Source organism: Setaria viridis, chromosome 9, assembly GCF_005286985.2.
Source record: "Setaria viridis chromosome 9, Setaria_viridis_v4.0, whole genome shotgun sequence".
NCBI lineage: Eukaryota > Viridiplantae > Streptophyta > Magnoliopsida > Poales > Poaceae > Setaria > Setaria viridis.
Genome location: NC_048271.2, coordinates 31810278 through 31836077, shown reverse-complemented (window position 1 = coordinate 31836077; position 25800 = coordinate 31810278). Strand labels below are relative to the sequence as shown.

The window sequence follows — 25800 nt, the reverse complement described above, 5'->3', positions numbered from 1 at the left end:
TTAGGGAAGGTTTGGGTGAACTGTTGGAGTTTGTTTTTTCTCTTTTTCTCTAAAAAAATATTAAGGGTAAAATTAGCAATATTTTGGAGTTGCCCCGAGTCCACCTCCGTGACGGAAACACGCAAAGAAAAGGATAAAGTTGACAACTCATTTCCTTTTCACAAAAAAAAAAAGGCCAAATGGCGTCAAAACCGCGAGCCTTCGCCAGAGTCTTCCTCCCCGCGCTGCCGCCGCCGCCCTTCCCGTCTTCCCGCGGTAGGTGGGTCGCCGGTTCCTCGCCTCCCCCCTTCCCCCACCTCCTCCTCCTCCTCCTCCTCCTCCTCCTCCTCCTCCCGCTGCGGATCTACTTCCATCCACTCGTTCCGTCTCAGCCGGCCGACGACGCGGGGCGCGGGCGCGGCGGCGATGTCGTCGTCGTCGTGGGCTCCGGCGCAGGCCCCGAGGAAGTGGGAGGGTCTGGTGGACGAGGCGCTGGAGCGGGAGGTGCTGGAGGTGTGCCTGGACCAGGCCCCCGAGCGCCGCCGCGTCCGCGAGGCGTTCAAAGACGTGCAGCTCAACATCGACCATTGCCTCTTCAAGGTCAACCCCCCACATCCCTACTCTGCAGATATGCTTAGAGCCACGTGTAACGATGCCCTGTCTCTTTACTTCGAAAACAGATGTCCTTTCTTTTTCGATTGTATACTTGTCAGTGACGTGTTGTCATGTGATTTGTTAGGCAAGATAATACAAGTGCTGATTCCATTAATTATGTTTACTTGCTCAGCGCTTAGTGTAGAAAGCTGCAATAGAAACGTGTTTGCAGACAATATATTTCTGGCCTTTTTCATCAAAAGATTACCCTATAATCAAAACGTCTCATACCAATTGGCAGGAGGTGTTGGTATTACATTACATATCTTTAGTTCCTTTTTTGAATCTTCTCTATTGCAGCTTTTAGTCACTCATCTCACTTCAAATGATGACATAGAACTAGATGGTAAACACGCTTTTTGATTTTGCATGCCATGTATGATCTCTCTCACTTGCATTCGTTTCATGTTGCAGGGACAATATAATGGCATTGGAACAAAAGAGGTACTATTCCTTAAGCTAACATTTTCTTTATAATAAGGAGGTCCCTGAACTTAACTGTTGTAATTCGAAATTTTTGTCATCTTTTTGCATACAAGATTATTTTGTGCCATATAGAGTCGATTCTCCTTTTTCCCATTGGGCATGCTCTACTTATGAGTGACACTCAAATGGTTTCGCTCGATATAAGTTAGTAGGCATATTTATTTCACTAATTTGAGCAAATGATGACCTTGCAGAAATATTAGATAGTTTCAATATTTGTTTATGAAAAAATTACTGCAAGGCAATATAATGTTGAAGTTCTTAGGGTGTATCCAAACTTACATTAGTTTCTCCTTTGCTTCAGTAGATTTTTACGATATGTGATGAACCTTCAGGAGTTGGCTATTTTACAGATAACTTTTGCTGTGTCTGCTAGATGATTTAAGATGGTAATTTCAAATGCAAAACATGCTTGCTCAATGGTATTCCCAACTTTGCAAGCATGATGACACACCATTTGGATCTCTTTTTAAAAGTTTATTCCAGCTTGTTGATTACTCCATCCGTCCCAAAAAGAATGCTACTCTCGCTTCCCGAGAAGTCAATCAATTTTAAATTTGACCAAATTTATACAAAATAGTACTAACATTTATGGTACAAAATAAATGTCAATGGATTAATTATTTAATGTTCATACTAAATCTATTTGGAGACGTGAATGTTAGTACTTTTTTATATAAATTTGGTCAAACTTGAAACTATTTGACTTCTCGAGAAGCGAGAGTTGCATTCTTTTTGGGACGGAGGGAGTAATTATCAATCATCTTTTTTTTCTTTTACAGACATATGAGCGTAACTCTAGAGGCTTGGAGATATTCTCGAAATGTTGGTTTCCAGAGAACCAACGCATGAAAGCAATTGTTTGTTTCTGCCATGGTTATGGAGACACCTGCACCTTCTTCCTTGATGGTTAGCTTTTCCTCTATGATGCTAGTAATGCTGTGGTTTCTCTGTTTTGTTGATATTTTTTTGCATGTTTTTAATGGTTTCTTTATTTTAGGGGTTGCTAGGAAGATTGCTTCAGCTGGATATGGAGTATTTGCACTTGACTACCCTGGCTTTGGCCTTTCGGAAGGACTTCATGGATATATTCCAAGTTTTGATACTCTAGTTGATGATGTAGCTGAACACTTTGCTAAGGTCAAAGGTACACTGTCATTGTGATCTTGCTAGTTTCTGGTGCTGTTTCTTTCACAGGAATTTCAGAAACGGTTGGGTACTTTTGTGAAAAAAATTCTTAACTCAAGATTACCATTTGAGTGTAAACATGCTATTGTTTCTTCTTGTTAGGAAATCCTGAACATAGAGGTCTGCCAAGCTTCCTATTTGGTCAATCTATGGGTGGAGCAGTTGCATTGAAGGTTCACTTCAAGCAACCAAATGAATGGAATGGTGCAATACTAGTTGCACCCATGTGCAAGGTAGTTCTATCTTTGTAGAATGTTATTTATATAAGTTAATGCCTAACCACTTAATCACAACATCATTTCAATAGATTGCAGATGATGTGGTTCCACCTTGGCCTGTTCGGCAAGTTTTAATTTTTATGGCCAAACTTCTGCCAAAAGAAAAGCTTGTTCCTCAAAAAGATTTGGCCGAGTTGGCATTCAAAGAGAAGAAGAAACAAGAGCAGGTCAGTATCTGTCATGCTGAATTCTTTGAAACTAGTATTTGACTCTTTCATTCAATTCTAGTATTTCCTTCTTTTCTTCCATTTTGACTGCCTTGTGTATTCTTTGATAGGACGTATTTTTCCAGATAATAACATGCAAAAAAACAATAGGATCCCTAAACCCTATTGCTTCAGACTCTACCTCAAATGAATAGGCATTCTCAGCGTTTTTAGTAATCAATATAACAAATGATTTGTGACTGTACGATTTGCTACTGCTTCTACTTTTGTCTTACAGCAATCCTAGAGAACATACGGATATGCATTTGCAGGCACTGTTAGTGTTTTTTTGTTCTTGTAAAACAGAAATCAGTTTATTTATATGTGTTGCGATTGGAGTGTACTTATTAGTTCACTGACCAATGCAGTGTTCTTTCAATGTGATCGCGTACAAGGACAAACCACGTCTCCGAACAGCTCTGGAGATGCTGAATACAACACAAGAGATAGAAAGACGTCTGGAAGAAGTATGTGGCTCATGTTTGGTTTGCTCCAGTTACTTGAGTTATACATGTCATGCATGCTATATATTCTCTGCCACCGATTCGATGGTTTCATTTCATGTTCAAACTTCAAAGTGTTACTTTCAACGGTCACTCATGTGCTTTTTTTTAAGTATAGTAACCACCAAGTTTTTATGACTGCACGGATCCAATGACGTTCTATATTCAGTGATAAAGGAAATGCCTTGTTTCTATTCATGCTGATCTTTTAGCTTTATATGGTGGTGTGCTGCACAAAATCTGGCATGCAGTGGAGAAAAAAAAGGGTACGACTAAGGGAAGACAAAGGAAAGAAAACCCTAACTCTAGTTTGGCTCTGTACCAAGTTATGCGAATGGTGCTTGTCCTGAACAATAGCCACAAGGGGGCAATATATAAATGGTACAAGAGCAGAGAAATAGGAATACAAAAAGGATTCTAATACCCTTAACAAAATTCATGCTTTTGGCATAACATTACGGAAACAGATAGGTGTAATCAGATAAGACACTTGCCTTTATAAGATTTGAATGTAAGTAAGTGTGCTGTTTTGGAGGACAATTTTAACAACTTTTGTTAGAATATGGAATTGTGGATGGTCTATTTATGCATACTATTGCTGTTTAAGATTTTTTGATGGCTGACGCCTGCTTCATCTTCCACAGGTTTCACTGCCCATGATCATATTACACGGTGAGGCTGATTTGGTTACCGACCCAGACGTGAGTAAAGCTCTGTATGAGAAAGCAAAGAGCCAAGACAAGAAGCTGTGCCTCTACAAAGGTGCATACCATGCTATCTTGGAAGGTGAGCCGGACAATACAATTTTCCAAGTTCTCGATGATATTATCTCTTGGCTGGATCAGCATTCCACAAAGGAACAAGGTTCATCGCCATGAAGCGTGCAGTGCCATCCGTCAGGATTAGGTAAATTTGTGTATCATTGCTGTACCCCTTCCTGTCAGGGATACCATACCCAACTGTTTGAATCCCACTTTTGCGGTAACCCTGTAAAATTCTTACTTCTGATTATTAAGTTGTCCATCTTGTATCTGAACGTTGTACATAACTGATGCACGTGTATTTTATTTACCACATGAATTGTTTAAGAGAAATTTCGGTTGTAAAACGCCCTTTTTTGTTCATTAATTTCATTAGACCTCGGATTTTGTGGTATTTATATGTTAGAGTAAAGTGCATGATCCCGTCCAGCTGTCCAGCTGTGTCACTTAGATCCCTGTACTTTCAAAATGCACATCTGACTACCTAAACTTGGGCACTTGGGCTCGGGTGTCGTTTAGGTCCCTATGCTCTCATAATGCAAATCTAACCACCTAAACTTGGCTTTGGGTGTTATCTAGGTCCATATACTCTCTAAAGTTATTGCATCTCAATTAAATTGATACAAACTTTTTATATAAGTATAATTTAATTATAATCAAATAAAGTGAATTTTAGTTCAACGTGTGTGGAGAATATTGATGTGCTGGATCCAGAAAGATTGATGATCTTTTACTTTGGAGGCAATATCTTAACTTGCTAGGTGCGCATGACAAGTGTGCTATGTTATTCTTGGAAGATTGTTAAAATTTGAATAACTCAATTTGAATAAGGTCACGTGAGCTTATTCAAGATAGATTATAATTAAATTATAATTTACTAAACTAAAATTAGGGGTTTATAAGATAGATTACTAGATGAATATTACGAAGAAACTGAAGAGGTAATAAAACAAGTTAGGGGCTTAATTGAAAGCATAAAATTTGATTTATTAGTGGGATGACACTGCATTTCTAGAGATAAAATTTGATCTAATTAGTGGGATGACACTGCATTTCTAGAGTTTGAGTTTAAGGACTTATACGACACCAAAGCCAAGTTTAGAGAGTAAAATTTGCATTTAAAGAGTACATGGACATAAATGACATCTGAGTCCAAATTCCGGAAGCTAGATATGCTTTTGAGAGTACGGGGTCTAAATGACAGCTTAGACACAACGTTTTTAAATGATACAGCTGGACAAGTTTAAAAATCACCTATGCACTTTGCGGATATTTGCGGATAGGAGCCCCCTTTGTTTGGCCAGGTGGACCGAAGTAAGTGGTGGTCAACATGGGTCGACGAGATGGACATGGACTAAGTCCCTAATTGACAGTGTACTAAAATAAAATAAATGCTTCCTTCCTTCCCCATCAAAATTTTGAACTCCCGTAATTGACACCCACTTTGAATTTCATTCCTAAAATGACACTCCGGTCCATTCTGTTAGCACGTGTCATGAAACACCGCTCCACTCATGTCAGGTTTTCTTTCGTTGGAAATGATTCCAGCTAGACCATTAGTGATTTTAGTGATTGTGTGTCAACACTAACCTATGTGACTTAACAATATTTGCGAGTATACAAGTTTAGTCACATAAATGCAAGGTAATGGATTTGGGTGATCAAACACATCAAACAAAGGTCAAGAGGACATGTACAAGACCCTAAGAGATATTAAATCAACCCAAAATATCGTAAAAGAGAAGTCGGGATAAAGACACATGAAGAAATGAAGCAAAACGGTGAAGATTTATCATAGTCGTAATATCAGAGTATCAATTGGTGATCACAATCACAATATTAGAGTATAAGTTAGTGATCATAGGATGATACAAAGATGGCCATGAAGGGAGCATAGGATGAATCGGTGATTAGCTTGGTTTGAAATTAACATGCATCACAGGATGATACGGTGATGTCCACGAAAGGAGCATATGATGAATCGGTGACCAGCAAGGCTTGAAATCAATACACATCATAGCTAGGATGATACGGTGATCATAGTCGTAATCATAAGATGAATCGGTGTTTGCAAGTAATTGAAGCACACTAGGACTTGCCTTTTCACAAGCGCAATCGAGGCGGAGCTTTTGCGCTAGCACTCCAGTATCCCGTGCCGAGCTACCATTTCACGTTGTGTGGCCCTCCCGGAGGTGAGGAAGGAGTTGGAGTTTGCACGCTCCCAAATGGGATGAGAGCCGTGTCATGTTGCCTGCCGCCGAGGAAGATGTGTCCCACATCGCGCGTCCAAAGTCGTTTTGCTAGATCCAAGCCACACGACGCTAGAGGTCAGCGAGAGCCCATCGATGGCGACGCGCAGCAGGGAGGTGTTCTAGACCCTGATGAGCATGAACTCCTTCACCATGCCCGATGCAGCTGACGTTGTCTAGGTGGCGGCGCGAGGACGAGGACTCAGTGAGAGCGAGGGATCCTCCTCCACTAGAAGTAGCACCTCATCGACCGCGACGAGTAGGCGCCTGTTGGTGTAGCTCGCATCTACGTTCCAGACTCCGGAGTCGGCGTGAGCCAAGGGGGAGCGGGTCCACTGGAGTTGGCTTTCGGAAGCCCGTAAGCTACTTGGCTTCCGGTGTTTGAGATTCGTGCGCGCATCCTCATCCATTGGATCGCTCCCATCTCCTCAGCCCTAGCACTCCCGTCCTCTTGCCCCGCTGGACGCCACACCATCCCGTGCGCTACCCGCCTCGTGACGCCGTCTTGCCCCGGCGGTTGCCCCATCACTATCGTCTAGAGGCTCTCCCGTGCCGTGACCACAGGTTCCCTGCTGTTATCGTCCCGCCACCACGAGCTACTCCGCGGCCGCCACCCTCGCCCGTCTTCCCGCGGCCGCTACTCCATGTGGGTCAGCCCCGCCACCCTCCGTCGGCTCCGTGCGCCTGCAACCATCCTTGGCAGGCATGCTGGCCCGTAGCCGTCCCCGGCAGGCGCGCCGCTCATAGGCACTGACCGGCCCCACGTGCTGCCCACATGTTGAAGAACAGAAAAGAAAATATAGCTTCAAAATGTTTATCCTTCTTTAGAAAAATGTTGAATCCATCTGATCGATATGCTGGAGTAAGCAAGAAAAAATATTGAATGTATTATTTTTTGAGAGAATTTCTTATTTGGCCTTCACAGATGACTCAATCCCTTATTTGACCCTAAAAAATGAACTATGCCTTATTTGACCTCCGGTTGCAACTTTTGTGCCCAATATAGCCCTGCTGTTATGTCTGTTAGACATTTCCGTTAGGTTTTGCAGTATGTCTCAGGAAACAATGAATTGCTGGACAAAAATACCCTTCTACTTGCAGCCGGCCAAAAAAAAAAAAACTCCTGCACGGCACCCCCTCCTCGCGCCGCATCGTCACTCGATGCCCGCGGCCGCTCGTCACCTCTCCGATTCCCCCTCCCGCCCCCAAACCCTAGATCGCGGGCGGTTCCCATCTGAGCAGTGGCTCCTGCGGCGGATCTCCGGCGACGGCGCGGAGGCTCCATGCGCGGCGCTGGGCAGGCCGCGGCTCCCATGGCCAGGGTAGCCGCCGGGCTTGGGCCATGCGCAGGGGAGCCGCTGGGCTCGGCTCCACCAAGGCGACGGGGTGCGCCCGAGGAAACTGGTGGGCTCGGCCATGCCGGGATGCGCCCAGGGGAGGAGCGGGGCAAGGGTTGTGCGGAGGGCCTGCTCCAACCCCCTGATGCATGGCCTGAAGGGTGAGTTCCCCATCTGAGTTGCTATTTCTCTCTGTTGTCTTGTTTATCATAGAAATAGGAGATGCAGTAGTATTGCTCATGATGCTAGGATGTTGTTTTCACACTGGATGGACCCAGAATCTAGTTATCTACTAAAAATTAAACTTCTTGGCAATCCTGAGAAAGCTAGAAGGGATGTCGACTGCTTTTGCTTAGAGAAAGTTATTGATTCTGACACAACAAATTTGAAGGACTTTGTTGAATCCATCGTAGAGCAGTACCCTCCTCGTTATAAGGAAATTGCACATGTTCAGTACTACGATGCTGATTTGGGAACCTTCCCATTAGTTACAACAGACCAAGAGTTGATGTCAATGTTTGAGAAACACATTATGACAAAGGTAGTGCACCTGTTCATTGCATATGTTCATTGCATATGCCGAGCTCTCCAAACCATATCAGCTTATCACTGAGTGGCAAGGCTATGCTAGTAGTGTACCTGTTCAGCCTGAGCAATGCAAGCCTAGCAGCACACAACCAGATGATGAAAGTTATTTACAAAACCCATTACCTGAGAATGAACATGTTGGTGTGGATGAGGAGGCTATATACTTGAGCAATGAACCTGTACTTGCTTTAGATGTTGCTGTTTGTTGTGAGAAAGAAAAGGGACTTAATGCTGATGGCCCAGAAGATGATGAGGTTGAAGTGGACAATGACGAGGTTGAAGAGAACAATGATGAGGTTGAAGAGGATGAGATTGGTGAGGTACACTATGACAAAGATGACCCTGCAATGACAGTAGGCTCAAAATATCCCAACATGGAAGTATTTAAGGTGGCACTATCTCAGCATGCAATCAAACATGAATTTGAATTTAACACTATGAAGAGTGCACCGTATAGGTTCACGGCATATTGTGCAAAGAAAAGGGAAGATAAATGTCCCTGGAGGCTACATGCTTCAACAATGGAAGACATGAGCACTGTAATGGTAATTATCTTACTATATTGGTTCACGGCATTTGTTTTTTTCCTTTGATTTTTTTACTGTATTGTCTTATCAAATTGCATCTTTTCAATTTTGTAGGTGAAAAAGAACCAATGTGCTCATACTTGCTCTAGCACTAGAAGTGGCTGAAGTGACTGCATTGGGAGGCAGTGGCTTCAGGTTTGTGGTGAACTTGCATGATAGGACATGTTCTTGTAGAGCATGGCAAGTTTCTGGAATTCCATGCAAGCATGCTATAGCATTCATCACATCACTCAGCAATGCACCTCTAGAGAACTATGTCGACTTATTTTACTCAACAGACAAATTTAGAGCAGTATATGGTCAACTAATCCCTGCTATGGCTGATAAGTCACAGTGGCCTAAATTGTCCCATGATTTTTTCATGTATCCACCACTACTAAAAGCCACAGCTGGTAGGAGTCAAAATGAGAGGTACAAGAGCTGTAGTGAGAAGAAAAGGACAAAAGGGCAGCACCAATGCCCTATTTGTAAGGGCTATGGGCATCATTGGCACAATTGCAAGAATGGTAACCCAGAGGACATTGCAGCTATGATGGAACTGAGGTGAAAATTGTCTATTTTTACTCTTGATTTCTTAGTCTTTGTAACCAAATGTACTTAATTTTATTTTCTTAATGCTCATGTAGAGGATCACCAAAGAAGAAAAGAAAGACCACCAAAGCATCAACTCAGGAAAGCATTGTCCCTTGGAATGGTGAAGCGCCTGCATCCTCTGTCTTTTCCACCAAGGTTGGCTACCTTAGATTCTGGAGGCTCAGTAAGGTGATGGCTTGTTCTGATATGTAATAATATAATGCTCTTAGTATTCCTTATTCTGAAATTCTGTTTTGTTGTTATGCATGCACAGGTGCAGGTCAGCCGGTAGCACCAATCAGCCCGAACCCATGACCATTGAGTTCCCTACGTCTAGTGCTTCGAATCATCCACCAGTGGCTACAACCAAGGGTACAAAGAAGCAGACTAAACAGAAGGATAAGCCCAAGCCCAAAGGGAAGAAACAAGCCAAAAAGAAAGCAAAGCAGACAACTGTGTTGTTTGACAGTCCTGCAATGGGCACAAGAAGCAAAAAGGTTGATCCATGCAGCCCTGCCATGAGCACAAGGAGTCGAAGAAGGCTTAGTCTGTAATTTATGGTCATTTACCTTGTTTTGACCAAGTCTGCAGAGCTTTTGTGCACTAATGAACCTGCTGGATGGGAACTTCAGAATCAGTGTTGCTACTGTATGTGTGTGTGTGAAATTGAGAACCTGTCATGTTAGAAACTGCTACTGTATGTGTGTGTGAACTTGAGAACCGGTGTATTCTCTAGTTATCACCATGTGTTGTTATGTGAACTTGCTGTATGCATGTTTGCGACAAACCTAGATGTGCTGATATTTTTATATATGTGAACATGCTGATCCAGTTACATTGCTGCCAAAAAATATCAAATGGTGGGGATCTCAATAAACTGTCATTCGTATATCTCAAATAAATTATATATACAATAAATATCCAAAATTTACTCAGGGGTAAATCTGTCTTTGTACAGGCCAATTAACAGCAAGGCCATGTTAGGCACAAAAGTTGCAACTGGAGGTCAAATAGTCCATGTTTTAGGGCCAAATAAGGGATTGGGTATTATTTGAAGGTCAAAGGAATTCTCTCTATTTTTTTACAAAATACTGAACTATAATTTACAAAATGTTAAATTTAGTATTTTTTGATGTTGATCTAATTTTTATGAAATGTTGAGCTTAGTTTGTTGTAATGTTGATTTATACTTTTTGTTAGACCTAATGGGCTGAAGCTTAATCAGCTTCCGCCAGTTATATAGGAGCCCCAGTGCTCCGTGATGGCGAGCCGTCCCTTCCCGTGCGTCCTCGACGCGACCACGAAGCCGAACGATGGCTTCCCAACGGCAAATTAAGCAATCTCTAACAAAATTGAGAGCACATGAGAAAAGAAAAGGCCATGGGCAATCGATTTTACTAGTTTTTAGTACGAATTGTAGAATGGCGGTGATGAAATTGGCCGGCGGCGGTGGTTGCCTGAGCTGCTTCCGGCGGCCGGCCTGTGTTTCTCGTAACTGATAAGCATGAGAGCAGTCAACAAATTGTAACCGTTGGATGGACTGTGGGCGTTGGATACAGGGGCGCTAAGTTACATCGTGACTTGCTGAACTGAATCCGCCTCCACCTCCACCGGATCCCGCCGCCGCCGGTGCTCCTCCGCCCCCGCGCAGCTCCCTCCACCGGACCCCGGCACTGCCCCGAGCTCCTCCATCCGCCCGCTGCCAGCTCCCTCCACCGGATTCCACTGCCGCCTGAGCTCCTCCGCCGAGCGCAAAATTTATACCAAATTCGAAGAACCAGCCGCCGCAGCAACAATGGTGCTGATCCCTCTCGTCCGCGACTACATCGACCGCATGCTCCACGACATCCCGGGAATGAAGGTCCTCGTCCTCGACCCCCAAACCGTACGTGCCCCCCTTCCCCGGAAACCCTAGCTTCGGCTCCTCCCCTTTCTCGATCTTACCAGATCTGTGCTCAGGTCGGGATGGTGAGCGTGGTGTACAGCCAGTCGGATCTGCTGCGGAAGGAGGTGTTCCTCGTGGAGACGATGGACAATGCCTCCAGCTCCAGGGAGTCCATGGCGCACCTCAAGGCCGTCTACTTCCTCCGACCCTCTGCTGACAACGTCCAGAAGCTCCGCAGGCACCTCGCCATGCCGCGCTTCGCCGAGTACCACCTCTGTGCGTGACCAATCACTGATTTGCTATGGAATTTGGTGCAGTGGGATTTTCCTTATTCATTTGGTTCTTTTACGGTTTGTGCCTTCGCAGTCTTCTCCAATATATTGAAGATTCCGCAGATTCAGATACTAGCTGATTCTGATGAGCAGGAGGTTGTTCAGCAAGTTCAGGTTAGTGGTGTTGAATACGTTTCATTTGCTTATTGCAATGGCTATTGCAAATGCTTGAGATGGAGGATTACATTTGCATATGTATTCTTATTCTGTTTCTGCAGGAGTTCTATGCTGATTTTTGTGCGATTGACCCATACCATTTCACTCTCAACATACAAAATAACCACATGTACATGCTTCCAACAGTGGTCGACCCTCCAGGCATGCAGAGTTTTTGTGATCGAGCTGTTGATGGCATTGCTTCTGTCTTCTTGGCTCTCAAGCGCCGCCCTGTCATTAGATATCAGAGGACATCAGATGTTGCAAAAAGGATCGCACAAGAAACTGCGGTGGGTCAATTGTAACTGTGAAACATTGCTACTGAAGTCCTGAAACTAGACGAATTTGAAAATAATGTTTCAATATGTTGTGTTCATAGGTCACAGCCCTTTAGATTTTTGTTACTGCACATCTTACGGTGTTAACTCACACAGGCCTAGTTTACGCTTGCTATACCAGGCTTCAGAATCTAGTCATCATGACTCATGAGCATTTATGTTAATTCTAGTAAGGCTTTTCTACTATGGTTCTACAAAAGATGCTTTCAACTAATTATTATAATCAAAACTAGAGAAACATAATTTGTTTCTAAAAACTCTTTTTCCTGTTGATGTGCTTGTGGATTGTGATCTGTTCTCATTATAAATTGTTTATAACACTTGAGTTATTATCCCAACGTATTGCTTTGGAATTGGAAGAACATATATCTTTGACCATTTGAGCAAACATAAGAATGCTACAGAGACATGGAAGTGTATAGTTACCTTCTGTCATCTAAAAGGGCAGAATAGTATATATATAAACATTAAAGTTGGCATTTGGAGTTACATTTTTGTTGTTTGGGTGCTTTTTGAGTGCCATTATGAATTTCTACATGTTACATTCATCAATGTGAGTATTGCAGAAGTGTTCGTTTCTTTACTCACTTCACAAACACCATCACTATCCGCTTCTTGTCTTGCAAAAAGTTCAATTTGTAGTAGAGGAACACCAAAGTATCTTCTGTAAGCCTCTTCATTTTTTTTCTTGTGACAAAAGGCAATAATGGTTGCAACTGTAACATTTATTTGGAATGACAACTCATATGGAACTTGTTCTGATTATTCTGAAGCACTTATAATTTTGATCATGCAGAGATTGATGTATGAGCAGGAGAGTGGCCTGTTTGATTTTAGACGAACAGAAAACTCTTCGTTGTTGTTGGTGATTGACAGGAGGGATGATCCTGTTACGCCTCTACTTAACCAATGGACATACCAGGTAACCTGAAACAACTTGATCTGTTTTTCCCTGTTCAAATGTACTTTTCTTAATTTGCAAGAAATCTTATGAATTGCAGGCAATGGTTCATGAGCTTATTGGAATCGAGAACAACAAAGTGGATCTTAGGGGATTTGCCAATGTACCTAAAGACCAGCAGGTTAATATATGTTGAATTTCTCCTATGTAATATGATGAAACAATTGCTAAGTATTTTTGAATGTTAATCCATTTCAAATATACTTAAATAGGAGGTCGTTCTATCATCGGTTCAAGATGATTTTTTTAGAGCTAACATGTTTGAGAACTTTGGGGACCTTGGTATGAACATCAAAAGAATGGTAGATGACTTTCAGCATCTTTCGAAGAGCAGCCTTAATCTTCAGAGTATAGGTAATTTTAGACTTCATTTTGGGTTATATACTGTGAAATAAAAAAACATTGGAAAGTATTTTAATATGCCAATAGCATTTTGCAAAATTTAATGCGTTGGTGGTTTTAGGTGACATGGCAAAATTTGTGAGCAACTATCCTGAATATCGAAAGACACATGGAAATGTAACAAAACATGTCGCCTTGGTGAGCGAGATGAGCAGAATCGTGGAGGAAAGGAAGCTTATGCTAGTTTCACAGACAGAGCAAGAGCTAGCATGTACGAGTGGACAAGCAGCAGCCTTTGAGGTATCCATTTTGATGCTTGTGAATTATATCATGACATCATTGACAATTGACAACTTGCCCTTATATAATATGTGCATTTTCTCGCCTTGGACATAGTTATCAAAATTTGAGCTTGTGCTGATAAACTGATATGGGTTTTCCATTTTATGTAATATATTTAGCTTGGGTTGACAATTATATTCCATGTAATCACTAAGTATATTGTTATTTTGAAATTATCATTTATTCGTTGTAACATATCTCTGCAAGGTTCCAAGTATTGATAAGCTCACCTGCATCTTGCTTTCCTGGCAGTTAAACCCACTATATGTAATTCTAGATTCCCTGTGGGCACTTTGTCCTTGGACCAGTCAATGTGGCACTGAGTTGGCGCCACCAAGGCTTGGTGTAGACGTGTAATATAGCAAGTCTTGGCCTCTGTCCTTTTAAATTTCACATTCAACCATGATTCTAAATGAAGTATTTTTCCCTGTCCACTTAAAATATGCCAAATCAATCCAAATGGCCATAACGAAACCCCACAGACATAGACTATCGTATTGATCCTCACCAGACTGTCTATTCCACATCAGGCTGATAAGTCAAAGGGCAAAGTTGCTCCTGATAAAAACAAGAACCATGTAAAATTTGTGGGTGTAGGTTAGTCCTGCTTATTGCCCTTTCCTTTTTCTCTCTTGTTTTTGTTGGTCCAAAGAACTTAGAAAACTGTGATCTACGATCTTTTCCAGTTTATTGAACTAATTATACACTTGTGACTCTTTGTTACTCACATGCACAAAAAAAGCTTGTATCTGCTGATGGTGATGAGGTTATGCCTACGAGTCCAAGGTGGCATTGTAGGTCTGGGTTCCTTTTCTTCTAATAATAAGTGATGAGTTTATGCCTGCATATCCAAGGTGCATTGAGGGTCTGGGTCTATGTCAGTACAGAAATACCAACTAAAATTGTTCTCTTTTTGTTGCGAACCATATCCAAAATTGTTCAGAACTCATCTTCATGCTTTTAGGATTGGATTTCTAATTTAATGCAACCACAGGCTTCAAAAAATTGGTTGCAAGCTTTCTGAGTTCATTAGCTTGAGTTGATTTTCCGTCAAAGTAAGAATACTTTATCTTACAACTGTTGACCTCTCTTATTGACTTGCTTGTCAAGATTAAATATTATATTTATGATTCATAACCCATTTGTCTTATCAAGTTTAATAAGAAATGTGCTTGTTATTTTATGTTTGTTGATTACAGATGTTTACCTGTTTGATTTTCTTCAGGCTGTCACTTCCTTGCTAAACAGTGAAAGTGTATCTGATATTGACCGCTTACGACTAGTAATGCTCTATGCTTTGCGGTATGAAAAAGAGAGTTCTGTTCAGCTGATGCAGCTTTTCAACAAACTGGCTTCTTGTTCTGCCAAATACAAGTCTGGGGTATGTAAATTTCACTAGCTCTGTGATAGATCATGTATTTCTCTTAAGTCTCTACTCTCTACACATGGTATTTTGGCCGTGTCGCTGTTAATTGCCTTTCTGGTTTATTTTTTCACCTTTTTATGGAGGAAGCTGGTTTTGAATCATAAAGGAAAAAATCCATTTTACTCCCCTCACCTATTTACTTTGTCCACTAACCCCCTAAGCAAAATTTAGGCTCGCTTTACTCCCCCGAACTATTCATTTGATCCAATCTACCCCCTAATTATATTTCTCTTTTTTGTTTCTTCGCGTACAAGTTGAGTTCTAATTTCAGATTTTGCTAGTTGACTTATAACATGGTACTCTACGTTAGAAAAATACATTAGCATTTTTCATGAATACTTTTCATACAGTTTTGTATATCTAAGATCAATTTTGTATTAAATATTCTAACCTATGAAAATAACCTCGAAAAAAATCTTAGTATAATTTTTTAACATAAGGCATCATGTTTTGTATCTGCTCACAAAATTTGAACTCAAAATTCAACTCATACATGGAGAAACAAAAAATAGAAATCTAATTAGGGGGTAGATTGGACCAAATGAAATAGTTTAGGGGAGTAAAGTGAGCCTAAATTTTGTTCAGGGGGTTAAGTGGACAAAGTGGATAGGTGAGGGGAGTAAAATGGACTTTTTCCAATCATAAATGTTCCATGTGCACTATTGACATAACTGAAATGTTTTTTTCTGTTTATAGCAATAATGTACATTTGATAGAAAACTCCATTTGTGGACTATGGAGTCAGTTATAATTTGGATTCTGAAATACATCCTTATTCCCTGTGATACATTCATAGTACTGACCGGGTTTTGGATCAGTCTACATGTAAAGATCCATTCTGTTTCCTTTGGCTCGTAACCAGGGTTCAGTTTCACTTGGTAACTTGGCAGTTACCTTTCTGAACAGATTGCACCTGCAAATCTTTAAGTGATTGGGACTAGATATTTTTTTTAAGGTGAAACTGTGGGGGAGTTCCCCACAGCATATCATTGCATAACAAAAAGAGATATTTACAGGTTTAGGGATATACTTACAAAAGAGAGGGGCGGGGGGGGGGGGGGGGGGGGGGGGGGGGGGTGCCGTGGAGGGTGGATTACAACAGTGCTAAACCATTGCATCACTACTGGTCTAAAAGCGTCACTAACTCTATGGAGCTGTAGAGTTATCTGCTGTTTGAACCTTACGCTCCAAATGGCTAGGGATGGCACATCACCTTCAAAGATCTTCCCATTCCTCGTATTCCATATTTCCCAAGCAGCTGTGATGAAGATTTCCAGGAAGAAAGGAAGTTGTGTAGATGCGCGTCAGGCGCAACAGGTCATGGATGTCAGATGCATCTTGCCGTTGTATCCCAAGTTTTTGCCAACATGACTGTGCAAAACTGCAGTAAAAAACAGATGATGAAGATCTTCAACACATTGGCTGCTGCACAAAACACAGTTCATTTCCGGCTGAACATTAAGATTTCTCCGTGAAGCATGAACTTTGTGTTCAATCTGTCCACCATAATGAGCCAGGCAAAGAATTTCAGTCATGATAAACATTTTGATTTGAAGACCAAGGCGTAGAGTTTCCTTGATGAATATGTTTGATTTTCCCAAATGAAGCACCATTGGTCAGCTGCGCCACTTGAGTGTGGCATCATCTGCAGATGATCCTGTAAGGAATGGTATTCTTCCAGGGTTTCTTTTGATAGGGGTACATGGAAAACTGAGTCTAGGCTTTCTGACTCCATGATTTGCTTGACGGAGGCTTGCGTCTTGCGAGCAAAAGAATATAGTCTGGGGAATTGGGATGCTAGAATACCGTCAGACCATAGATCTTCCCTGGACAGGACTGTAGACACATCCCCAATTGTGCATCGTGCAATACTTCTATAGATTGTGTTTAGCCGAAGAATGTCCTTCCACCAGAAGGATCCTACCTCTCTGGTAGCATGAGGGACTTTGTTACTATAATGCGTTGACCAGATTAATCAAACCCAAGGTACATCCATCTTGCTATAGAAATTGTGTAGCTGCTTAAGCAATAGAGCATCATTCTGCAATATCAGGTTAAGAACACCTAAGCCACCCTTGATCTTTGGTTTAAGAACCATTGGCCATGCTTGCCAAGTTACCTCCTTTCTTGGCTTGATCATTGCCCCTCCAAATACATTGCTTCCTTAACCTGTCAATGTTCTCAATCACTCCAATAGGGAGCTTGATTGTACACATGGCATATGTTGTTATCGGAGTTATAACTGAATTAACCATCTCTAATCTTCCTGAGTACGAGAGAAAGGATGAACATGCAGATAACCTTCGTTCAATCCTGTCCATGATTGGTGTCAAATCTTCGAGATTGGGCCTAGATATTAAAAGGGAATGTCATCAAATTAGCCATTTGAAAAACTGTGGAAGGCTATGGTAACAAGAATTGAAGAATTTGGATGGGAAAATAAGAAAAAGCTGATATAAAAGCCACTGGAAACTGGCTGATTACACCTTGTTTCTGTCCTATCAGTCTAGGCCTGTTCATTTAGCCCCCCTTTGGCAAGGCTTCTTCACCGGCATCCGGTGAAGCCCTGCCAAAGGGGTATCTTCAAGACAGCTTCATCATTGAAGCTGTGGGAAAGCTGCAAAACGGTTTGCACTGAACGATTGAAACCAAAAAATTAGGCTTCCCCTAGCTCAGGCAGTGCTAGTCGACAGCTTGTCGGGGAAGGGCAACGGTGGTCCACACGCCAGGGAAGGGAGGCTGCTGCCCAGCGGAGATGCGGAACATTGCACACGGTAGCACGACCTGGGGCAGACCAACAGCAGCGTGGCTGTGCGGGGCGTGGTGCCTGCGGATCAGGAAAAGACGAGAAAGATGAGAGAGCAAGAGAAAAGACGAGACAGAGAGGAAGAATGAGAGAACGGTTGGGGAAGACCGGATAAGAGAGGATAACGGCCATGGAAAGGAGAAATAAGAAAGAAAAAAAAGGAATGGAATAGAAAATTGAACGTGAAAAATAAATAGAAAGAATAAATAAAAAGAAAAAGGGTACTATGGACATTTCACCTCCTCTACCTATTGTAAAAAGCCAGATGAAGCTGTTTTACGAAACATTTTGCCAAGAGGACAAGCCGAAGCTATAAAAGCCGCTTCATTAAAGGAGCCAGAGCAAGAGCCATTTTATCAAGAGCCAGAGCTGTTGTGCCAAACGGGCCCTGAAGGAGAACTGGTTAATATGACCCTGCCTGTGGTCATGACTAACTTATAAATTGGCACAGGACAGAACCAAAGAGCTGTGCGCATGTATTGAGATGTCATGGTAGTTTTGTAGGCAGACTGTGCAACTGTCCCTGATTTGAATTTAAGTGGGCGTTTGAACACTACAATTGTATTTTATATTATACATGTACAAAGAACACCAGTTACTGGGGTCTCATTTAGTTGACTACCTATTTGCTTTGTATTGGAGTTAAAAAGATGCCATGCATTTGTTTCTGCCTAGTGCTTCACAAGTCTAATGAATATTACAATTTTTATGTGCAGCTTGTTCAATTCCTCCTTAAGCAGGCAGGTGTTGATAAGAGAACAGGTGACTTGTATGGGAACCGCGATCTATTAAATATTGCTCGCAACATGGCTCGTGGGCTTAAGGTTTGTACAAAAGTTCTACAAATGAATGTACATGAAACATGGCTTCTTCTGATGTGCTTATTGGTTGCAGGGAGTTGAAAATGTCTACACCCAACACCAGCCTCTTCTCTTCCAAACGATGGAAGGAATTGTGAAAGGGCGATTGCGAGATGTGGACTATCCACTTGTTGGCAACCAGTTCCAGCAGGGCAGGTTAGTCTGAGAAGGGTTGTGTTGTGTGAAATTTAATTAGAGGACTTCGATTTTTGGCATGAACGAGAAACTCTTCACTCCCTTTGAAATGAAGCCAAATCATTTCTAGGGACATTTCAAATCAATAACTTTTAGTTTCTGTCCCCCTTTGTTTTGTCAACTAAGGTTATTTATTTTGAAATTTGATTCTTTACTGAAATGATTGCTAAGATCGTTGCATTCCACAGGCCTCAAGATGTGGTCATATTCATTGTTGGAGGTACAACTTATGAGGAAGCAAGATCAGTAGCCCTTTATAATGCAGCAAATCCTGGAGTTCGTTTCTTCCTTGGAGGTTCGGTGGTTCTGAATTCAAAGAGGTATCAACTGTGAACCAACATTTTCTTTTCAACTCATGATTATTTGGAGGTGGATTTGCAAGGTTTGGAAAACTTGCTGTTTATGCATGATTTTCTCAAATGTTCTACTGCAGATTTCTTGAAGATCTGGGGGAGGCGCAAAGGATATCAAAATCGAGCACTATAATATGAGCTAAATGGTGCATCTTCTGTTTGAAGAGTACCAGAGTATGATAACTGACAGTGTTGACTCCACTTCTGCATAGAATCAAATTTGTGTGGTAAATTTTGTAACATAGCTCTAGGTGCATAGTTCATCGCCATATACAAAATAAGCAGATGGTTTTTCCTGTTTTTTTCCCTCTTTTTATGCAGTTGAAGCAATTATTTGTTCATGTCGATACCAATGTTGATTTTGATTGTACTATTTAGGTTTTATACGGAACTCAAAGGTCGTGTATGTAAAAAAGTTCAGTTCCTTGGATTTCAGTTTCTCTCCATTTTACCTTTGATGAAATTGTGTGAGGTGCTTTGTCTATGCAGTTGAGCTGGACATCTATGGGATTCCAAAGAGATTGTCTCGACTGGAAGTGGATCCTTTCATACAGTGTAGCAACTAGCAAAGCACTGAGCGCCTTCCTTCGTTCATCCTGAGTCAGCAGTTGAGATCGCTTTGGTTTTGCATTGCTATGCTTTATTGTTTTTGCCATCTTAGGGCAAAGCCATGTTGGTCCACGATGTGACTGCGTGCTTCTCCATTTCAATGCTGCTCGCTGGCTTCCCAATCTAGCTAGCTAGTGGCCCCAGCAGTACTCGCTGTCGGGTATTTTGAGTTCACTGTTTCGCAGAAGCGAAGACTTAACCATTGAATGCATGATCTTGGTCGTTTTCGGCTCATGATATGTGGATCTTAACTGTTTTTGGCTCCTGATCTTTTGGTCATGGACTTGGGTTCGAGCCTTTAACAGTGTGTTTGTGTTTTTAGCTCATTGCTTCCAAAACGATTCAGCATTTGTTTTTTTTTCCATTTTGCACGCCCAGTATGGTCCATCACACATGCAGCTTCAGGTCTTCCGCAACCTCATAGCATATCACTATGTTTGGGAATTGGTTATGGGGTATAAGTAAAGAAATGAAACCACTAGTCCTGCTTAGGAGCGGCTGCTGATCATTATGGCTTTGCAGGAATGATTGTGTCTTTGGAAAAAATTTAATCCTTCTCCTTTGCAGGTTATCTTCTCAGTTATCCATTGGCTTCGTTCATAGATTATATTAGAGAAACCAACTTCACATGGCTTACTTGTAGTAGCGTCGTAGCACTTGGCTATGTGGCCAAGGAGTGTTTTTATCCAGCCACACCGGTGGTAGTCTAGTCTAAGGATTGATGATTGCTAGCCATTAGCTCGCTGATTCTGTGTTTTTTCTTCCTTTCTTTTGGCTGTGTGTATCCTGGTAACGCAGAAGCTGAGAAAATGGTTCAAGGGATTTGTATTAGCTTGATGTAAAAACCTTGGATTTGATAAAATTTTCCTTATTGAAAAAAACCTCATTACTTCCAATATAGTGCTCGTCGATAATGTAATGTCTGTAGTGAGTTATTTTCTGGTGCCCTAGGCCGAGAGAAAAAATGAGACCATAGCTATATGTTACCAGCATTTTTTATTTTAATTTAAACATGTTTCTTAGCACATTATTGACCTTTCAAAAATTTTGGATTTTCACGATGGCTAAATTCTTTTCCAAAATTGATTTTCCCTTAGGTTATCATCAAATCATGATTTGGGCTGAGGATATTCATAAGAACATTTACTACTCGTTATGGGCTTTATGATTATACTGTGATATCTTTCGATCTCACCAATGCACCGGCTGGCTTACTTCACGTACCTTATGAACTGTGTTTTTGAAGAGCCCAATGTGTTTGTCATACTCTTTAAGGAAGACATTGATCTTGTTCAAGATGGAGGAATAGCATGCGGAGCATGTTCGCATTGTTCTTCAGAACCTGAGTGATCATGGTCTCCATGTCAAGTTTAACAAGTGTAAGTTTTGGCTTAGAGAAGTTTCTTTTCTTAAACATGTCACTACACAAGATGGAGTGGTCATGGACCCGAGCAAGGTGCAAGCTATGCTAAATTGGGGTTAACCACAAAATACAATCGACATCTATAGTTTCTGCCTATGCGGTTGGGTCGTCAGACGTCTACCTTTCTCAAATAACATGTCTAGTGAATATGGTCAAACCACATGGTCGAGTGGTCGGATCGGTGACAAGTCCCTTTTCTTAAAATCTCAAGATAGATTTTCCAAGGTGAAGAATTTGTAACCCGAAACTTAATTACTTAATTATGTGCAAAGCATGTCATCATGAGTATCATTGAGCATCTATGCATGTTTAGTTAAGCTAGGCACCAAAATATATGACCAAGCCATGTTTTCAGGAAGGGTGGTCATGTCACACCGCACCTCACAGCGATCGTGACTGCCACATTAGCATGTGTTGACTCAAGTCAACCACAACTTGGTGGGTGCAGGGACCGTGACGCCCTAAGATGAGGTGAATTGGGTATTCTAAAAACTAATGCTCTAAACACATATAAAAACCCATTCCAGTTCTGTCAACTAGATTTTTCTGTGTGTTGCTATCTCTACCGCAAAAGAGTTTTGCACCCTAGGTTCCAATCCTATAAATTACACATGGCGATTCTAGAAAAGGTAAATATGGAATGTAAAGTGCAATATGAAATGTGGAAGGTAGCCAGGATGGTTGGTTCTTATTTAATCTTGGTTAATGAAATATGCAATGTGGGATGGTAATATTTTAGCAACATGGAACCCCTAGGTGACTCAGGCAAATGAGAAACAATGTTTGATGTTGTTGTGCAATGTTTAAGCTGGTGTTGGTTGAGTTGAGCTTAAGGACTAATCGGTGGAATCGATGGAGAGAGTATCTCCAAGTTTGTAAGAGCCATTGGTGGAAACGCAAGGGAAGGGAATAGTACCTATGGCGTTGGGCAAGAGGGGGGAGGGGTTGTTCTCGGGGTTCGCCATGTGTTGAAACCTTAGCTCATCAATCTTTGGACTGGAAGACTCTTTGGAACAGCCTCGTAGTGATTCCCGCCAACTCACCTCAGAAGTGTTTAAGAGTCCATACAACCCAGCAAAAAGGGAAATCACAACTCATTTGTAAAGTTGTACCACCTCTGCAGAGTGTTAAAACTGTTATAACAGCCGTGCTCACGGTCCACAGCGACCTGAACTCATGGTTAGCTGGTTTGGGTGGATCACAAAACGATATCTGTGGTTCGGGTTTAGTTATTAAAGGGCTAACCTTAAATTGATTTTTGTTGGGAAGCATTACATTAACAATCTTTCTAGGTGCTTAATTAAAACTTTTCCAACTAAACTTGAGCTTCGCAGTCCACCAAATAAATCCTTCCTTGCTCTAAGCCTGCATGTTATGCATATAATTCCTTCCGCTTGCAAAGTACATGTCTCCAGGTGTACTCATCGTTTCCCCTTTCAACCCCTGATGTCTGCCTCAAATGCTGCTAAGATAGAGGAGGCCATGAAGATATAGAAGCCCGTGAAGACCTGGAGTTCTAGGCTAGCGTGCCCCCGGTCAAGTGTTTGTGGAAGATGGTGCCTAGTCCGTTGCGATAGAATAAACGAAGTGTAATCTTTTGCTTTAGACCCTTTGGTCATTGTGTAATTATTAACGCTTTGTATTGATATTGTTGTGATCTCACTAGTGATGTCACTTTATGTATGAAAACTTGATCCTGGGCATGCATAAAGGTAATGTTCAGTTTTCCTTAAAACTAGGCGTGACACTCCATGGCTCTGCAAGCCCTCATGCTTGGGGGCTGGGCATCAAGAAGAAGTCGGCGTGCCTCTGTGACTCCGCTAGCCTTCACGCACGGGGGCTGGGCGCCAAAAGATGGTTGGCGTAAAAGAACTTGACACGCCTCCTGAGACATGATTGAAATTCTTTTTTCTTGACCCTTGTGTAAGGAAAATGGCCCTAGGCCATAATGATTTCAATGATTAATGACAACATAGTCATTAGGACTAATATGTTTGCAAGATGAACCTTTGTAGGTATTTTATAGGTTCCAAGGATGAATGACAAAACCATCAAATGATAAGAAAAAGAAAGACTTAGAAGAATTCTATGACATCCAAATGGTAGTAAAAATCCAGACAGTCTTATTCTAAGGCTCTCAAATGATGGTAATGAAGCCGAGACAAAGACACGTGAAGACTTGAAGTGAATCCTATTGGAAATGTGTAACAACACATTTCACTGATCTATTCGGTGACCATTGGAAAGGTGCATCGAATCAGTTAGTGACCATAGAAGCAGCAGGGCCAAGACAACGTGCACTGTTACCACCAACGCATTCGGTGATAACAGTAAAGCAGCACCGAATCAGTCAATGCCGTTAGCTCGGCTCGTGATCGGCTCAAATTCGGCTCGAGTGGAATTGGAGAAGTATTATACCCTCACTTATTGATACGGTGGGTATAGAAGCTAGAGCATGTTGACAGCTGTTAGCGCGCCAATTTGAACCACAAGCACACGGATCAATTGTAGATTTTCCCTTAGAATATTCCTGTAAAGTTTATCAATCCGTGAAAAAGTCACATGATCTATACTAACTAAGCATCAGGAAACATGATTTTCTAGTTGCAAGATGATTGTGAATAATCATGAATAGACATGAGTAGATAAGAAGCATGAGCAGATATGAACAAGGGGTAACTCATCTAGAGCAAAGCCTAGACTATGCATATGTTGTAGTTCTAGTTAGATGGCAAGCAAACACATGGTTCTCATTCAAAACATCTTTAAACCACCACCTCCAATCTGACTTTCGAAAATCCCCCCTTACACAACATCAGATCCTATCATGATCCTGCCTATCAGTGCAAGCAGTCTAAGGGCATGAACATAAAGCACATGTCTAGCTGTTATGATAGATCAGGCATGCAATTCTAGTCACCATGACTATAAGAACATCCTTTGTAATCTGCTACGTAAATAGATTGGAACAAGCAAACTCATAACAGGAGAAATCATAAAAGGAGACATATAGATCGCTATTGAATCGGAACCAATCTATTACTTCACCATGAATGATTGTTCATCACAAGATCTCCACCGAGGCCATACCCGCGACTTGTGAATCCTAGCTCCAGAACTCCGGTGTGGATCTTCCTCGTAGGGTGATCACGTCGGCTAGAGCCTAGCCTAAGCTAGCTTCCGAATAACTACACGGCCCTCCGCTCTCTATAGATTGTTGTCCCTTAAGTTCCTTAGCTCCTTCTGCTTTGAATCTGAACTCTCCCCTCTTGGGGGCGCATAGGGGGTCATATTTATATCCTTGGGAAGCCTTGGGGCGTGCTCCACCTTCCCTTGCATGAGCTCCTTGCTTGAGAGTTAAGCAACCATGATTTCCAGAAAATCTGACTCGCCAGAATTTCCTTTTACGCGGCCCTTCCTTTCTAAAATCATATCTCCCACATCCGGACTGCAAATAGGGCACATCCAGTGCCTAAATTGTGTAGCACGAAAAGATCTTCAAATTTGGTATTCATTTCTTCCCTGGAAACAAAGTTAAGCTTCCCAAAATAGCATCCCAAGATAATCTATCTGATTTCGGACTTCTCTGCGCAGCAGGTATTTTGGGGGCCATACCTCCTAGCTCCATAATCTAAATTATGCCTTCCAAATGTTCAAATCGAAGCTCTTGACGATGGCCAGAACTTTGGTAGTCAAACATTTTTCATTAGAGGTTGTTTAGGTCTCCGAATCTGCACTGAAAGATCATGCTGTCTTGGGCTATGCGAATATCTCTAGGGTTGATTTGATCTCGTGGATAACTTTCCAGAACTCAAATTTCTTCATGCTTAAGTCTCCTCCGATGTTCAGGAACCTTATTTTCACTTGCATGTGGGTCTGGTTCGACGATAACATTGGGATAACGATGGATCTTGATAACTTTCCAAAGTGTCGCTTGCCTTCATCTTGATCCCGAAGTCAACTTGCCATATCTTGTGAAACTTAGCCTCTAAGTTGTCTTGGAGGAGTCCTCGCCAAAGATGAGCATGAATGGGGCCCTAGGGACCCTAGGCCGATTGGCCTAGGCTCCATAGGCCGATTGGCATAGGCCCTTTTTGGGGCCTCTGGCCTTCGTCTTTCTCTGGATCCTTGCTTGTCCCGAGCCTCATCCATTTATGCTCCAATTTAGTCCAATTTCCTGTGAAAATAGAATGTCCTCCAAAATACAATGCATATGCGAATACAACCTGATTATTGAGTATGATCAATAGTTATGATATCAATTAATACTAATATTGAAGATAAATAGGGGTAAAAGTGTGTTAATAACGAGCATCAACAGATCATCGAATCAGTCAATGTGTGTGAAGGCAACGACTCGAGTGGTGTCACTGATCCATATGG

At 41.8% G+C, this 25800-nt stretch overlaps 2 protein-coding genes across 2 annotated transcripts; both read left to right on the top strand.

Annotated features, from left to right (window-relative positions):
- Positions 1-164: 164 nt before the first annotated feature.
- LOC117839519 (caffeoylshikimate esterase) lies at positions 165-10224 on the top strand. The gene is made up of 12 exons (XM_034719862.2): positions 165-259; positions 372-579; positions 1048-1077; positions 1902-2028; positions 2120-2266; positions 2410-2540; positions 2615-2752; positions 3160-3258; positions 3939-7802; positions 9200-9359; positions 9443-9578; positions 9664-10224. Exons 1-9 carry the CDS (start codon positions 180-182, stop codon positions 4170-4172), a joined length of 1194 nt encoding a protein of 397 aa, XP_034575753.1. The 5' UTR covers positions 165-179; the 3' UTR covers positions 4173-7802; positions 9200-9359; positions 9443-9578; positions 9664-10224.
- Positions 10225-10878: 654 nt separating this feature from the next.
- On the top strand, positions 10879-19820 carry LOC117839518 (vacuolar protein sorting-associated protein 45 homolog). Its single transcript, XM_034719861.2, has 13 exons — positions 10879-11274; positions 11349-11550; positions 11641-11720; positions 11825-12052; positions 12897-13022; positions 13102-13182; positions 13274-13415; positions 13525-13703; positions 14971-15126; positions 18694-18801; positions 18872-18993; positions 19221-19352; positions 19466-19820. Exons 1-13 carry the CDS (start codon positions 11185-11187, stop codon positions 19521-19523), a joined length of 1704 nt encoding a protein of 567 aa, XP_034575752.1. The 5' UTR covers positions 10879-11184; the 3' UTR covers positions 19524-19820.
- Positions 19821-25800: the final 5980 nt, after the last annotated feature.

What these genes read in the sequence shown, in the direction of transcription:
- LOC117839519 (XM_034719862.2), top strand. Translation starts at nt 180, where the DNA reads ATGGCGTCAAAACCGCGAGCCTTCGCCAGAGTCTTCCTCCCCGCGCTG. An exon ending in ATGGCATTGGAACAAAAGAG is followed by an intron (nt 1,078 to 1,901) that starts GTACTATTCCTT and finishes TTTCTTTTACAG; the next exon opens with ACATATGAGCGTAACTCTAG. An exon ending in TAGTTGCACCCATGTGCAAG is followed by an intron (nt 2,541 to 2,614) that starts GTAGTTCTATCT and finishes TCATTTCAATAG; the next exon opens with ATTGCAGATGATGTGGTTCC.
- LOC117839518 (XM_034719861.2), top strand. Translation starts at nt 11,185, where the DNA reads ATGGTGCTGATCCCTCTCGTCCGCGACTACATCGACCGCATGCTCCAC. An exon ending in TCGTCCTCGACCCCCAAACC is followed by an intron (nt 11,275 to 11,348) that starts GTACGTGCCCCC and finishes ATCTGTGCTCAG; the next exon opens with GTCGGGATGGTGAGCGTGGT. An exon ending in GGATCGCACAAGAAACTGCG is followed by an intron (nt 12,053 to 12,896) that starts GTGGGTCAATTG and finishes TTGATCATGCAG; the next exon opens with AGATTGATGTATGAGCAGGA.